The 14,739-nt window shown below is 32.4% G+C and overlaps 1 protein-coding gene across 1 annotated transcript in view; it reads left to right on the forward strand.

The window, feature by feature from the left end:
• Positions 1–4,301: 4,301 nt before the first annotated feature.
• LOC127731098 (peroxinectin A-like) overlaps positions 4,302–14,739 on the forward strand; it is a 47,036-nt gene continuing 36,598 nt past the window's right edge. Inside the window, exons 1-3 of the mRNA XM_052239955.1 lie at positions 4,302–4,464; positions 13,111–13,219; positions 14,453–14,661. Of these exons, the coding sequence (XP_052095915.1) occupies positions 4,308–4,464; positions 13,111–13,219; positions 14,453–14,661 (475 nt within the window). The 5' untranslated portion in view covers positions 4,302–4,307. The remainder of the gene's footprint in view (positions 4,465–13,110; positions 13,220–14,452; positions 14,662–14,739) is intronic.

The raw sequence follows: 14,739 nt of genomic DNA on the forward strand, positions 1-14,739 counted from the left end.
AACAGAGAACTATAACCCCTGTACGATCATCTAAACGTGATGATCAATAAAGCAAAAAGCTTTAACAAAAAACATGACATCTACAAATAAACAGAGAACTATAATCCCTGTACGATCATCTAAACGTGATGATCAATAAAGCAAAAAGCTTTAACAAAAAACATGACATCTACAAATAAACAGAGAACTATAACCCCTGTACGATCATCTAAACGTGATGATCAATAAAGCAAAAAGCTTTAACAAATAACATGACATCTACAAATAAACAGAGAACTATAAGCCCTGTACGATCATCTAAACGTGACGATCAATAAAGCAAAAAGCTTTAACAAATAACATGACATCTACAAATAAACAGAGAACTATAACCCCTGTACGATCATCTAAACGTGATAATCAATAAAGCGAAAAGCTTTAACAAATAACATGACATCTACAAATAAACAGAGAACTATAACCCCTGTACGATCATCTAAACGTGATGATCAATAAAGCAAAAAGCTTTAACAAATAACATGACATCTACAAATAAACAGAGAACTATAACCCCTGTACGATCATCTAAACGTGATGATCAATAAAGCAAAAAGCTTTAACAAATAACATGATATCTACAAATAAACAGAGAACTATAACCCCTGTACGATCATCTAAACGTGATGATCAATAAAGCAAAAAGCTTTAACAAATAACATGACATCTACAAATAAACAGAGAACTATAACCCCTGTACGATCATCTAAACGTGATGACCAATAAAGCAAAAAGCTTTAACAAATAACATGATATCTACAAATAAACAGAGAACTATAACCCCTGTACGATCATCTAAACGTGATGATCAATAAAGCAAAAAGCTTTAACAAATAACATGACATCTACAAATAAACAGAGAACTATAACCCCTGTACGATCATCTAAACGTGATGATCAATAAAGCAAATAACATGACATCTACAAATAAACAGAGAACTATAACCGCTATACGATCATCTAAACGTGATGATCAATAAAGCAAAAAGCTTTAACAAATAACATGACATCTACAAATAAACAGAGAACTATAACCCCTGTACGATCATCTAAACGTGATGATCAATAAAGCAAAAAGCTTTAACAAATAACATGACATCTACAAATAAACAGAGAACTATAATCCCTGTACGATCATCTAAACGTGATGATCAATAAAACAAAAAGCTTTAACAAAAAACATGACATCTAACAGAGAACTATAACCCCTGTACGATCATCTAAACGTGATGATCAATAAAGCAAAAAGCTTTAACAAAAAACATGACATCTACAAATAAACAGAGAACTATAATCCCTGTACGATCATCTAAACGTGATGATCAATAAAACAAAAAGCTTTAACAAAAAACATGACATCTACAAATAAACAGAGAACTATAATCCCTGTACGATCATCTAAACGTGATCAATAATGCAAAAAGCTTTAACAAATAACATGACATCTACAAATAAACAGAGAACTATAACCCCTGTACGACCAACTAAACGTGATGATCAATAAAGCAAAAAGCTTTAACAAATAATATGACATCTACAAATAAACAGAGAACTATAACTCCTGTACGATCATCTAAACGTGATGATCAATAAAACAAAAAGCTTTAACAAATAACATGACATCTACAAATAAACAGAGAACTATAACCCCTGTACGATCATCTAAACGTGATGATCAATAAAGCAAAAAGCTTTAACAAAAAACATGACATCTACAAATAAACAGAGAACTATAATCCCTGTACGATCATCTAAACGTGATGATCAATAAAGCAAAAAGCTTTAACAAAAAACATGACATCTACAAATAAACAGAGAACTATAACCCCTGTACGATCATCTAAACGTGATGATCAATAAAGCAAAAAGCTTTAACAAATAACATGACATCTACAAATAAACAGAGAACTATAAGCCCTGTACGATCATCTAAACGTGACGATCAATAAAGCAAAAAGCTTTAACAAATAACATGACATCTACAAATAAACAGAGAACTATAACCCCTGTACGATCATCTAAACGTGATAATCAATAAAGCGAAAAGCTTTAACAAATAACATGACATCTACAAATAAACAGAGAACTATAACCCCTGTACGATCATCTAAACGTGATGACCAATAAAGCAAAAAGCTTTAACAAATAACATGATATCTACAAATAAACAGAGAACTATAACCCCTGTACGATCATCTAAACGTGATGATCAATAAAGCAAAAAGCTTTAACAAATAACATGACATCTACAAATAAACAGAGAACTATAACCCCTGTACGATCATCTAAACGTGATGATCAATAAAGCAAATAACATGACATCTACAAATAAACAGAGAACTATAACCGCTATACGATCATCTAAACGTGATGATCAATAAAGCAAAAAGCTTTAACAAATAACATGACATCTACAAATAAACAGAGAACTATAACCCCTGTACGATCATCTAAACGTGATGATCAATAACGCAAAAAGCTTTAACAAATAACATGACATCTACAAATAAACAGAGAACTATAACCCCTGTACGATCATCTAAACGTGATGATCAATAAAGCAAAAAGCTTTAACAAATAACATGACATCTACAAATAAACAGAGAACTATAACCCCTGTACGATCATCTAAACGTGATGATCAATAAAGCAAAAAGCTTTAACAAATAACATGACATCTACAAATAAACAGAGAACTATAACCCCTGTACGATCATCTAAACGTGATGATCAATAAAGCAAAAAGCTTTAACAAATAACATAACATCTTCAAATAAACAGAGAACTATAACCCCTGTACGATCATCTAAACGTGATGACCAATAAAGCAAAAAGCTTTAACAAATAACATGACATCTACAAATAAACAGAGAACTATAACCCCTGTACGATCATCTAAACGTGATGATCAATAAAGCAAAAAGCTTTAACAAATAACATGACATCTTCAAATAAACAGAGAACTATAACCCCTGTACGATCATCTAAACGTGATGACCAATAAAGCAAAAAGCTTTAACAAATAACATGACATCTACAAATAAACAGAGAACTATAACCCCTGTTGGATAAACTAAACGTGACGATCAATAAAGCATAAAGCTTTAACAAACAACATGACAACTACAAATAAACAGAGAACTATAACCCCTGTTAAATAAACTAAACGTGACGATCAATAAAGCAAAAAGCTATGACAAACAACATGACAACTACAAATAAACAGAGAACTATAACCGCTGTAAGATAAACTAAACGTGGGGATCAATAAAGCAAAAAGCTTTAACAAATAACATGACAACTACAAATAAACAGTGTAGGATAAACTAAACGTGATGATCAATAAAGCAAAAAGCTATGACAAACAACACGACCATAGCAAATGAAGAGAGAATCGTAACCCCTTGTAAGATCGATCAAGTGTGATCATTAATAAAAGGAACAAATATACGAAGGCATGGCATATAATTTGGACCAACTTGTTTTTCTTTCTTTGTTTACCTATTTTTTAAATTTTTATTATTTCATTTATTTTATGTGTTATGTAGTTAGATTTTGAAGAATGTATTTACTTTAACACATTCGAACTTTTGGTAAAATCACGAAATATAAGTTTAATAGATAGAAAACACATTAAGAAAATCGATAGATATACGTAAACAGTGTTATTCTAATGACGAAATTTCTTTAAAAGCTACTGATCAATTTAATACAAAGTGAGTAAGATGTATAAGAATTTTAAAATAATTGTTCTTGTTATGACGTAGGATTGTCTCCATAATTTGATTTGCTTTGGATCAAGTCTAATGGATTAAAAATATTTAAAAGACAATTCATTCAATTTTATATATATATCGTACCATTCAGATATGGTTTGACGACCATTTTCCCCGAAGCAATTACAATTGATATTTAAGTATTTTTAATTAAATATCTAATATATTTATCCATTTGGTTTCAGTGAAAAGGTACGTTGATTGATACATTTGTCTTTCTCTGTTCATTTTTTTCTTTTTTAGGGTAGTAATGATAATAATCATGTTAAAATCATCTTGACAAATAAATCAAATTCAACAATCTATAGATATGTATCATGATTAGCTTTGTACCTTCAGCGTGCTTGCAGCAGGATGCTTTAACAGATATATGTCAATTCGATATAACAAAGACTGTTTAATTACTTTACAAAATATATTTAAATAAACTTGTTATATTTAAAAAAAATCTTCAGACATAAACTAATGTGAAATAATTATTTTAGGCATTTGAAGATGCAACTGAATGTATTGTGGATACTGGTTGCCTTGCTTGTCTTGTCAACAGCAAGGTTTACAAAACGGAAGACACATAAACAACTGGTAAAAGATTGTACCGAATATGGCAAAGAACAATTAACAAACTTTAAAAAGAAAAATCAGGAAGGAGAAGGTTCGTTTTTAATTAAAAAAAAAGAAATTATTATTATGTGCAATGTTAATCACATGACACGTAGATTGCTAACGGAAAATAATGTTTAATGTTACTTAAAGGATAAACCTTCCTGGCATTCTGTAACGACAAACATTTCTTTCTAGAATTTCAAAACACCTAAATAAAAAATTCTACTCGGAGAAGCTTGAACTTGATAAAACTTGCGCAAGTCAGCCATTTTGAATCTCGGAAAAGCATTTTACTAACATAAGCAAACTTTAGTTGTGCAATACACAGTCATGCATTTCATTTTTGAAAACCGATATTTTGGGGTTGTTTTCTTTCATTGCACACAATTTTTTTTAAAGCATCGCTAAATGCACAAGCTGTATATTGAAACCAAGCTCGGGTGACATATATATTTTTGTTATAACATTGCTTAAAAGAAAACTAAATCTTGGTATCTCTGTTTTGGCTTCCATATACTAGAAGTTTGGTCTCTTGCGTACCTGATGAAGATTTATCCAGAATCATGTTACTAGTATTATCCACGAGAGATCCATTCATAATAAAGATACTCTTCCGCTGTCGAGGCATTAGGTCTCGCTTCTTTTGGAGTACATGCGATTCCAACGGGGACTTTTATCAATTAACAATAGGGAACAAAAATCATCCTTTTTTTCCTTGTAAAACTAAAATAAGTAAATCTAGGAAAGGACAGTCATTGCTGTTTATATTTGATTTATTTAAAGTAAGTTCCTTTGGATAAATTTCGGCAGTATATTTAGCACTGTATCTAAACTACCCCGGCGAAAAATGTTTGGACTCAATAGTATCTAATGTCCGGTACGGTGACGAACAATCAACAGACAGAGAAATGTAGAAATTCTGTTTATTTATTTGTTGTTTTAATGATATTGAAGAATATACATACACATATAACTATTTTCGATAGTGTGATGTAATATTTTCTACCACCGTTCTAGATTTATGGAGAAATAAGTAAAAATGCACATCAAAATGGTGAATTGAGTGAACCCTGCCTCGAATTTGTTTAATTTCTCTTTAAATTGAGCACATTGTACGGAAAGAAAGGTACGGAAAGAAAGATATTAACACGGAGATTTCAAGACTTTTCACTATGATCGCCTCAATATTTGCATGTCTGTGCATGGAATGAAAGAAGTGGGTCATGTCAAAATTGAAGAACCCGGTTTTGTCAATGTGTACGACCCGGTTTTGTCCTTATATTTCACAAAGCAGACCCGGTTTTGTCATAGAAAATAATGCATAATCGCATGACGAAAATTAAAATATGGCGTTCAACAGCAGTTTGAGGGATCGTTGAAAAACATTTTCTTTCAGAGGATAACTTATAACCTTTTTGAATCCGTAAACACTTGAACTCCTGCTATATTAGAACAAAGCAAATTTCAATTTTGTTTTGTATAAAAAAAAAAAGGAAAAATTAAAAAGAAATGAAGGTTTTGAAACGGAATTAGATTTTTTTTTATATCATCTATGTAAATTTAAGTGTTCAAACTTAATTAGGGTACGGCCTTGAAAATTTAAGGACACATTTGATATGTGATTTTTTGGGACAACAAGATGGTTATCTTAGTGTTCCGCTCTACTTAAAGGGAAGACAGTATAATCGTTTGAAAATAAATATTCTGAAACTAAACGTCCATTATAATGCAAGAGAATAAGACAAATGTATGTGCATGCAGAATCGCCCAAGAAAAGGAATTTCCATGCGGCGCAAAGGATCACAATAATAGTGCGTTAAAAATCTGTTTACCCCTTGTTATAATAATACTAAGTATAAATTAGTATAAAAGTCTTAGGCCATCCGGAAATTGCAATAATGATTATTTGATTAGTAATTTATATAAATAAACGATGTTTCATCTCTCTTTTTTTTTCTTTTTTTCTTTTTTTTAGCATTAACAAATTCTTTAATGCACTAGTATCAAGTTGTTAACAACTGCCCTATATAATACAACTATTATATATAGGTTTATCTCTTCATTGTATAATGATTATCGTACATTTACAAATGTTCTACAATTTAAGCAATTTGGTCAAGTTTAAAATTGTCAATATGCAAGGGCGGACCGAGGCCATGATTTTTGAAAGGGACGTATTCATAAACGGATTTTATACCGCCGAGCGTAGCAAGGGGAACTTTTTTTAACGATTTAATGCTAAATAAAAAATCATATTTAAATCCTAAAAAACATGATAAAATAATTATTTCTAGCCACCAAAAAGGGGGGGGTCGGCGTACTCCCTCTACTCCCCTGGATCCGCCACTGATATAATGTAACTATATCGTATACCATCATAAAATTTAAAAAAAGACGAAAAAAACAGAGACAGCCGCCAATCCCATATTTACTATAGGGGCTCTGTAATCAAATGAGTTAAGCCTTTTTCAACTCAATGAATTTTATAGTTTGTTCATATGTTGTGCTGTTATACCACTTTTTTTTTCTTGAGGGGGAGCGTGGGGGGGGGGGGGGGGCTTACACGTTCAACCTCGCCATTCTGTATGTACCAGTACCGAAGGAGCCTGTAAATCGGTTGTTGTCTTTTGTTGCTATATATCATACATGTATTTGTTTTTCGTTTTTTATTTTGTACATAAATCTAGGTCGTTAGTTTCCACATTAGTTTTTTTTTACAGTTTTCATTTCGGGGCCTTTTTTAGCTTACTATGCCGTATGGACCTTTCTCATTGTTGGATGCCATACGGTGTTCTATATTTGTTAACTTATACGTCATTTGGTCTCTGATGGAAAGTTGTCTCAATGTCATTTTTCACGGGCTAAATTGCCTATTAGGTTGTTCTACGAAGACGAAGACGAAGATATTGGACGTTATAATGTTGCAAACCAACTTTTATTTATAAAAAGAAATAATCCTTTCATGCCATGCTCAATGCTCATTTAAACATAGGAAGGCATTATATTTGTTAAAATTTTTAAACCAAGCGTTAGCCAGGTATAAAATATTGACAAATATAATGTCTACCTATGTTAAAATGAGCGTAGAGCATGGCATGATAGAATTATTTTGTTTCTAATGGGGAAGTTTAGAACTTGTGTATTTCGAAGCGGACATAAAATACACGTTCGAAAGGCAACCATTTTGATTGAGATATCCAAAACGTTCTAATAGATATAAGAAGATGTGGTATGAGTGCCAATGAGACAACTCTCCATCCAAGTCACAATTTGTAAAAGTAAACCATTATAGGTCAAAGTACGGCCTTCAAAACGGAGCTTTTTCTCTCACTGTCCGTCAATGGATGAACGAATGAGTAAATATTTTGTAAACATAGCGTATAGTGTAGTAAAGCATACTATCCTTACTCTTTTGATAAATTGATATGGTAACACAATCATTCCACATCTTCTTATTTTTACATCATTACAGTAGTATAGAAAACTAACAAACATTTTTGAGATGTATTTCTATTTGTATCCATCTGATGACTTAAGCCTTTTTCAACTGATTTTATTAGTTCGTTCTTATGTTGTACTGTTACACCAATTTCCTAGGTTAGGGGGAGGGTTGGGATCCCGCTAAGATGTTTAACCCCGCCCCATTCTGTATATATTTACCTGTCCCAAGCCAGGAGCCTGTATTTCAGTGGTTGTCGTTTGTTGCTGTGTTACATATTTGTTTTTCGTTCATTATTTTGTACATAAATTAGGCCGTTAGTTTCCTCGTTTGAATTGTTTTACACTTGTCATTTGGGGGCCTTTATTGCTGACTATGTTGTATGAGCTTTGTTCATTGTTGAAGGCCGTACGGCGACCTATAGTTGTTAATTTCTGTGTCATTTGATCTCTTGTGACGAGCTGTCTCATTGGCAATCACACCACATCTTCTTTTTTTCTATCATAAAAAATTAATGTAAGTACATGATATAAAGTAATTATTTCCATTTAAACTAAGTTCGAAGATAAGATCAATAAGGTATACGTATAGCATTCAAAAATGTCTACTCCCTATTACGAAAAGTTCCCGTTTGAAATATATTTTAACACATGTTTGTATTGCAATAACATCTTTATAACATCTTTTTGACTCAAATATTTAATTTCTTCCGATGGGCAATGTCCAGATCCGTGCTAACGTAGCTTTTCATAAATTTGTGGTTTCAAAACAAAACAAAACCGGGTCCTATACTGAGACAAAACAGGGTCCTTGTGTAATAAACAACATTGACGAAACAGGGTCCTTCCATTTTGACATGACCCATTTATTTCGTTCCATGCATAGAAATGCAAATATTGAGGTGCTCATAGTGACTAGCCATGCAATCTCTGTGTTAATATCTTTCTTTCCGTACTTTTCTTTCCGTGCAATGTGCACAATTTAAAGAGAAATTAAACAAATTCGTAGCAATGTTCACTCAATTCACCATTTTCGTGTGCCTTTTTACTTATTTCTCCATTAATCTAGAACGGTTGTAGAAAATATTACATCACACAATCGAAAATAGTTATATGTGTATGTTTATTCTTCAATGTCATTAAATAACAAATAAATAAACAGAAATTCTACCTTTTCTCTGTCTGTTGATTGTTCGTCACCGTACCGGACATTAGATACTATCGAGTCCAAACATTTTTTGCCGGGGTAGTTTAGACACAGTGTTTAGAGAATTCTGGATTATTTAACGAAAAAATATTATCACGATAACGGTAAGTGTTGTTGAATTTGTCAACTAAATGGAATTTAGACGGGCCATAAACTGTGATTCATAACAGAACAGGAACAAGTCTGCTATTAAACTTTATTCCCGAAACGTACATTAATGTTGTTAAGGAGTAAATGTGCAGCTTTGATCATTTCATGGCACCTCCAGTAAGTATATCTACCATATTAACCTTTCTCATTAGAGAAGAAGGCTTTATATAAGTTGAGTTGCAGCAAATAAGAGTTGAAAAGTCAAAACTGTTAACCGAATTAAAAGGACCATCAAAAGCACGTGATTTATTTAAAACACCCAAAGAATATTTTATACTCCGAAAAAAGTTAATACTACCATTTGCATATGCTTTATTACGAAGTTAAAGATAAGGTCGTTGATAGTATTAAGGAACTATTTAAAAGCACTGAAATATTAGTTGTAGAACACTTACTAGAGGCCGAGAATCAGATGCAACAATAGTTTACGCGTATCACTTGCTGAACAATTACATATGATTTTAGTTGTATTTCAATCTCAGTTCGGGTGGTTTGATAAACACAAATATACATGATTTATACACTGTAAATAGCTAGAGGTTATTTGACAAGTTCTTGAATTTTTTTTTATCCGTATAGCTAAAATTAAATTCTTGTTAAATTCGTTAATTGTTGAATTATAATATGTGCTTTCATCCGAAATATCATTGACATTTAAGGATTGTTTACAACATTTATAGTATATTTAGAATAACAACTATGTATATTGCACGATTTGGTACATAACCTCGGGTTTTCTTTTTATCCTCATAAGATAATATTAAAATTTCATTCATAATCAGCAAACAACGCCACATACCACTGTAAGAAAACACTATCACATAATCCACCGTAGCAAAACTAGCCATATACCACAGTATAGAAAACACTATCAAATAACCCTTGATATTTAAATCAAACTAGATTACCTAGTTACTACAGCAAAAACATACACATACATATTTATAGTAAATGCAAGCCACGGTACATTGTGCAGCAAAAAATCTCTGTAGTAAAATACCTCACATAGACCAGTGAAGCAAACCGTAAATAGATATGTCCAGCACAGTTCTGAAGAAAACAAATAGAAAGAAGATAACAAGAGGGCAATCAGAAACCATGAGTCGACGAAAAACAGACAATACCATGAACAAAAAGGACAAGACCAATACGGGGTCTGTACCTGCGTCACCTGCATGCAATTGATTGAGGTGACGTGTGTTCTAAATCATAACTGAGGAAGATGATTACCAAAATTATGTTCTATAGGACTAGATTGGTGTCATGTTTTAGGATAAAAATCTTCAAATTTTCCGTTTACAATAAGGGTTGTAAACTTTCAATCTATCGGCAAACAGGAAGTGGCTGCATAAAATAATTCGCTTCCATAGAAGTCAAGACAAGTTTGACGAAAGTTTTCTATCCAAGGTCTTTCGTAAGGACGGATGGACGGAGTCGAGCAGTTATTAAACGTTGGCGACACAGATGAAAATGACGAAAGGATAAAAAAATAAAGATTTATGAACACAAACCCTACAAACAAATGGAGGGGAACTAATGTTAGGCAGTTGCTGTCTCACTATTGGCACCCATCGTGTTTCTCATTTCAAGTACATATTAGGGTTTTTTCCTATTGGTAATGTCAAAATCGAAGAAACAAGGACAAGATTGTAGCGGCTACAGCTTGAACATCTCCGTTGTCATCTCTGACTACGATATTCCATACCTGTCAACCAAATTATAATGGCGTCCGTAAAACGTTCGTGGGGTGAAAGCACTTTTCCCAATTGATATTTTATATAGAAATAAGGATATGCGGTATGATTACCAATGAGACAACTATCCACCGAAGTTCAAATGAAGTGGATGTAAGCAATTATAGGCAACCGTATGGCCTTCAACAATGAGAAAAACCCATACCGTATAGTCGGCTATAAAAGGCCCGACATGAAAAATACAAAACAATTTAATTGAGAAAAACTAACGGCCTGATTTATAACAAAACTATTTACGAAAAACAAATCTGACAGGCATGAATCAACGACAACCACTGAACTACAGGCTCCTGACTTGGGACAGACACATAAAGCATGTGGCGGGGTTAAACATGTTTGAAGGCGCCAACACTCCCCCTTACCTAGGATAGTGGTGTAACAGTACAACATAAGAACAAACTATAAAAATCAGTTGAAAATGGCTTAACTCTTCAGATCGATACAAAGCAGAAAAACATCTAACAAAAGCACAGACCATACGTGGTAGTATATTTATACAGCCCTTTAAACACAAAACTACACAAAGTTACTGACAGCTAGTTCAAAGCCAACAACAACTAATAAGAAAATCCTGTATCTAAGACTAAAATATCAAGCAGTACACATCCAACATCCAATGGATTTCGTGTAAAGACGTCTGTTATGTAGTTACACCACTGTCCTAGGTTACGAGGAGAGTTTAGCGCTCACAACCTGTTTAATCCCTTCACATTCTTGGTCGATGGTGCTGTCTGCCATAAATGTTTTCTTTTTTTCGTTTATTGTTTAAGTGTAAACCCGTATGGTAAACTGAAGTTGTTCGAATCTGTGTTCGTGTCTTTTTTGTTAGTTACTTCTCATTGGTAATCACACCACATCTTCTTATTTTCATAAACATCCCGACCTTCATCACAGTCGACCAATTTTACAGAACCTGCTTATTGGATTTATTTCCTCTTCCTGTATGCATAAAATATTTGCCAATGGACATTAACCAAACAACAAAACTCAATCAATCAATCAGTTTTCAAATCGTATATAACCTGTATAGGAATCAGTCTCTAGTATTTTATTTGTTAGGAAAATAAATAAAACTTAGTAAGGAAAAACTGACTTTCTTTTCACGTAAAATAATCTCACCGAATCACATCGCCTTGTTCTATTAAGATATAAACAATTTAAAACAAATCAAACTTGCTGATCTAATAAAACAAAACACATAGCCGCTAAATTTTCTACCCATAGTCGGCAACTTGAATACGAGGAATTTCAATATTGATCATTTATATGATTCTTGTTGCGTAGTATTGAACGGCCAGTATTATACAAAACATTCCCTTATAACCTATGACAATTCGTGATTTTTAAGACCCCATATACGCCATGCTTTTAATTTTGTCAATCTTGCAGTTTTACCATTTTATTAAAAGTATAATGCTATTTTTATTTGAAATCAGATAATTAGCATTGTGTACATAAATGTCAAAATGATTTACAAAACGATCGTCAACCCGATACTAATCAGATTTACACGTATTTTATTTGATGTAATTCTAGGAGTGATAAAATCTATTGTATGTATATATAGCTCTCTGCCTACTAACCAAGTTTTATAGAAGTACATTAAGTACATTCGAAATTCATATAACATATTGCGAAGAATTACGCGTTGATCAATTTCAAATATTTAACTAAAATACTCAGTTTAATAAATAATACCATCAACATCTTGATCCCTTCATATATGTATGATAAAATAATATCGTTAAAAGCTAGATGTGAAATACAACTTTTATGAAATTCACACAGGACATTTAATGCATTAACTATTGTTATAAACATCCCAGACAAATCCAATATTTCATCTCACCAGAACACAAAGATTATGCCAGGGAGGAAAAATAAGTCTGACATTTATGACTAAAACAGTTAATGAACAGAAAATATGTCTGTTGGAGATCGAGTTAGCACTGGTACAAAATGTGATAGTAGATAGATAGATGGATTTATAGGAAGATCTATACTTTCAAACGTTAAAACTACATGTATTTACACATGTGTTTGTTTAGTTGCTCGGCCTTCTGATATTTTGATATTTGGTATACATGCTTAGAATGATTTGCCCAGTGATAGTTGTTACTATAACTAGTATTGTATTTTCTCCTAGATATAGAGGAACATTCGTTTGATTTACTGAGATGGAGAAAGAAAGAGTCCAGTGAACTAGAGTATGCAGCTATACTCACTTTAGAGGCCACAAAGAAACTTAAAACAGAGTAAGTAGAAATGATGAATGTATTGTTGGTTGCTAAACGTCCTGATAAAGTAGAAATGGAGGCACATCTAAAATGGCCAGGGGATAATTGATATATTCGACAGCTTCCAAAAATAACTACTTCGTCCAAAGAATTATATATCTTTAATGTCTTCCTTTTCTCATATGTAGAATTTCAATAGTTAGTAATGTTATTATGTAACTTTATGAACTTAGTTTTCTTTGAAATTTTCTTTACAAACAAATACAAGAAATAAACATGGAAAAAAGCATATTCCGAATAACACTTCGTTTCTATTAAAAACAAGAAATGTGAGAAACTAGAAAAAATAAACTTGCTTAATCCTAAGTTAGTCAAAATTATCTCTATTTCAGTAAAAAAACGGGAGAACATCGTCAGAGCATGTGACTATATAAACGTTAATTAATTGAAGTAAAATGAATCGTCGATCAACCCGATAAAGGCATTTTCTATATAAATTGTTATCATTACTTAACCTGTTTAATAATATAAGAAAAATGACGAAACATACAGATACTGATTCTCAATCATAATTGGCTGTGGAAAAGTCAGGGGAATCTAGCGATAAAATGTACCTTGAATTACAAAAGAACTGTTTCAGATAGGTATATGAACTAATATTAAAAAAATCTGATCAAACCTAGTTTGGTGTGTATGTTTTCCTATCTCGATGATGTTTCGCTCACATTGTTTTTTTTTGTTGTACAGAATGGAATCAATTGACCTTATGTAGATCGATCACTCTTTGGAGACTTCAGGGTTCTCTTGCAATTGTTCTGTGATAGCGTAAACAGAACATGAAAAATTGGAAGCGTTGCAATATCGGAATTTATAAGTGATGAAGATATTTTGATATTTACATATACTCGTTATAAAATATATTTTTTGTTATAAATTATTCTTCATGTTTACCACTAATGCGATATGTTAATAATTTATATTCACAAATCGTATTTGCACCATTCTGACGCATCTGAATTGATTTCTATTGAGTATACAATTTAAGCAGTTTATCTAGTTATTGTGTACAAAATTTCATAATGTTTACGTGTAAGTATGAACATTTAATTACATTTTATAGTTAAAAGTGGAAGAAATAGAGATATGCATTACAATGATGCCATACGGAAACAAGGATATTTTTTCGCAGATTTCGATCCAAACCTTGTTAATATACATTCTCCTAAAAATATTAACGTCTTTACTTTGTAGCACTGGGATGTGTTTATCTGAACTTCAGAATGACCCGGAGTTGTTAGAGATCTGGCACAGTCTTGTCGACTGTAGAAATTTCACGGGCACCTGTGACGTAGACTACCCATACCGATCTGCCGATGGATCTTGTAACAATATCAATTATCCTGAGTGGGGCAAGTCATTTACACCCCAGGAACGATTTATACCTGCTCATTATGAAGATGGTACGTAAACCCAGTCCTCTGAGTGGCAAGTCATTTCATCTCAAGCACGATATACTAGACATAAATATACTTGCTCAA

Source organism: Mytilus californianus, unplaced genomic scaffold (genome assembly GCF_021869535.1).
Source record: "Mytilus californianus isolate M0D057914Y unplaced genomic scaffold, xbMytCali1.0.p SCAF_2, whole genome shotgun sequence".
NCBI lineage: Eukaryota > Metazoa > Mollusca > Bivalvia > Mytilida > Mytilidae > Mytilus > Mytilus californianus.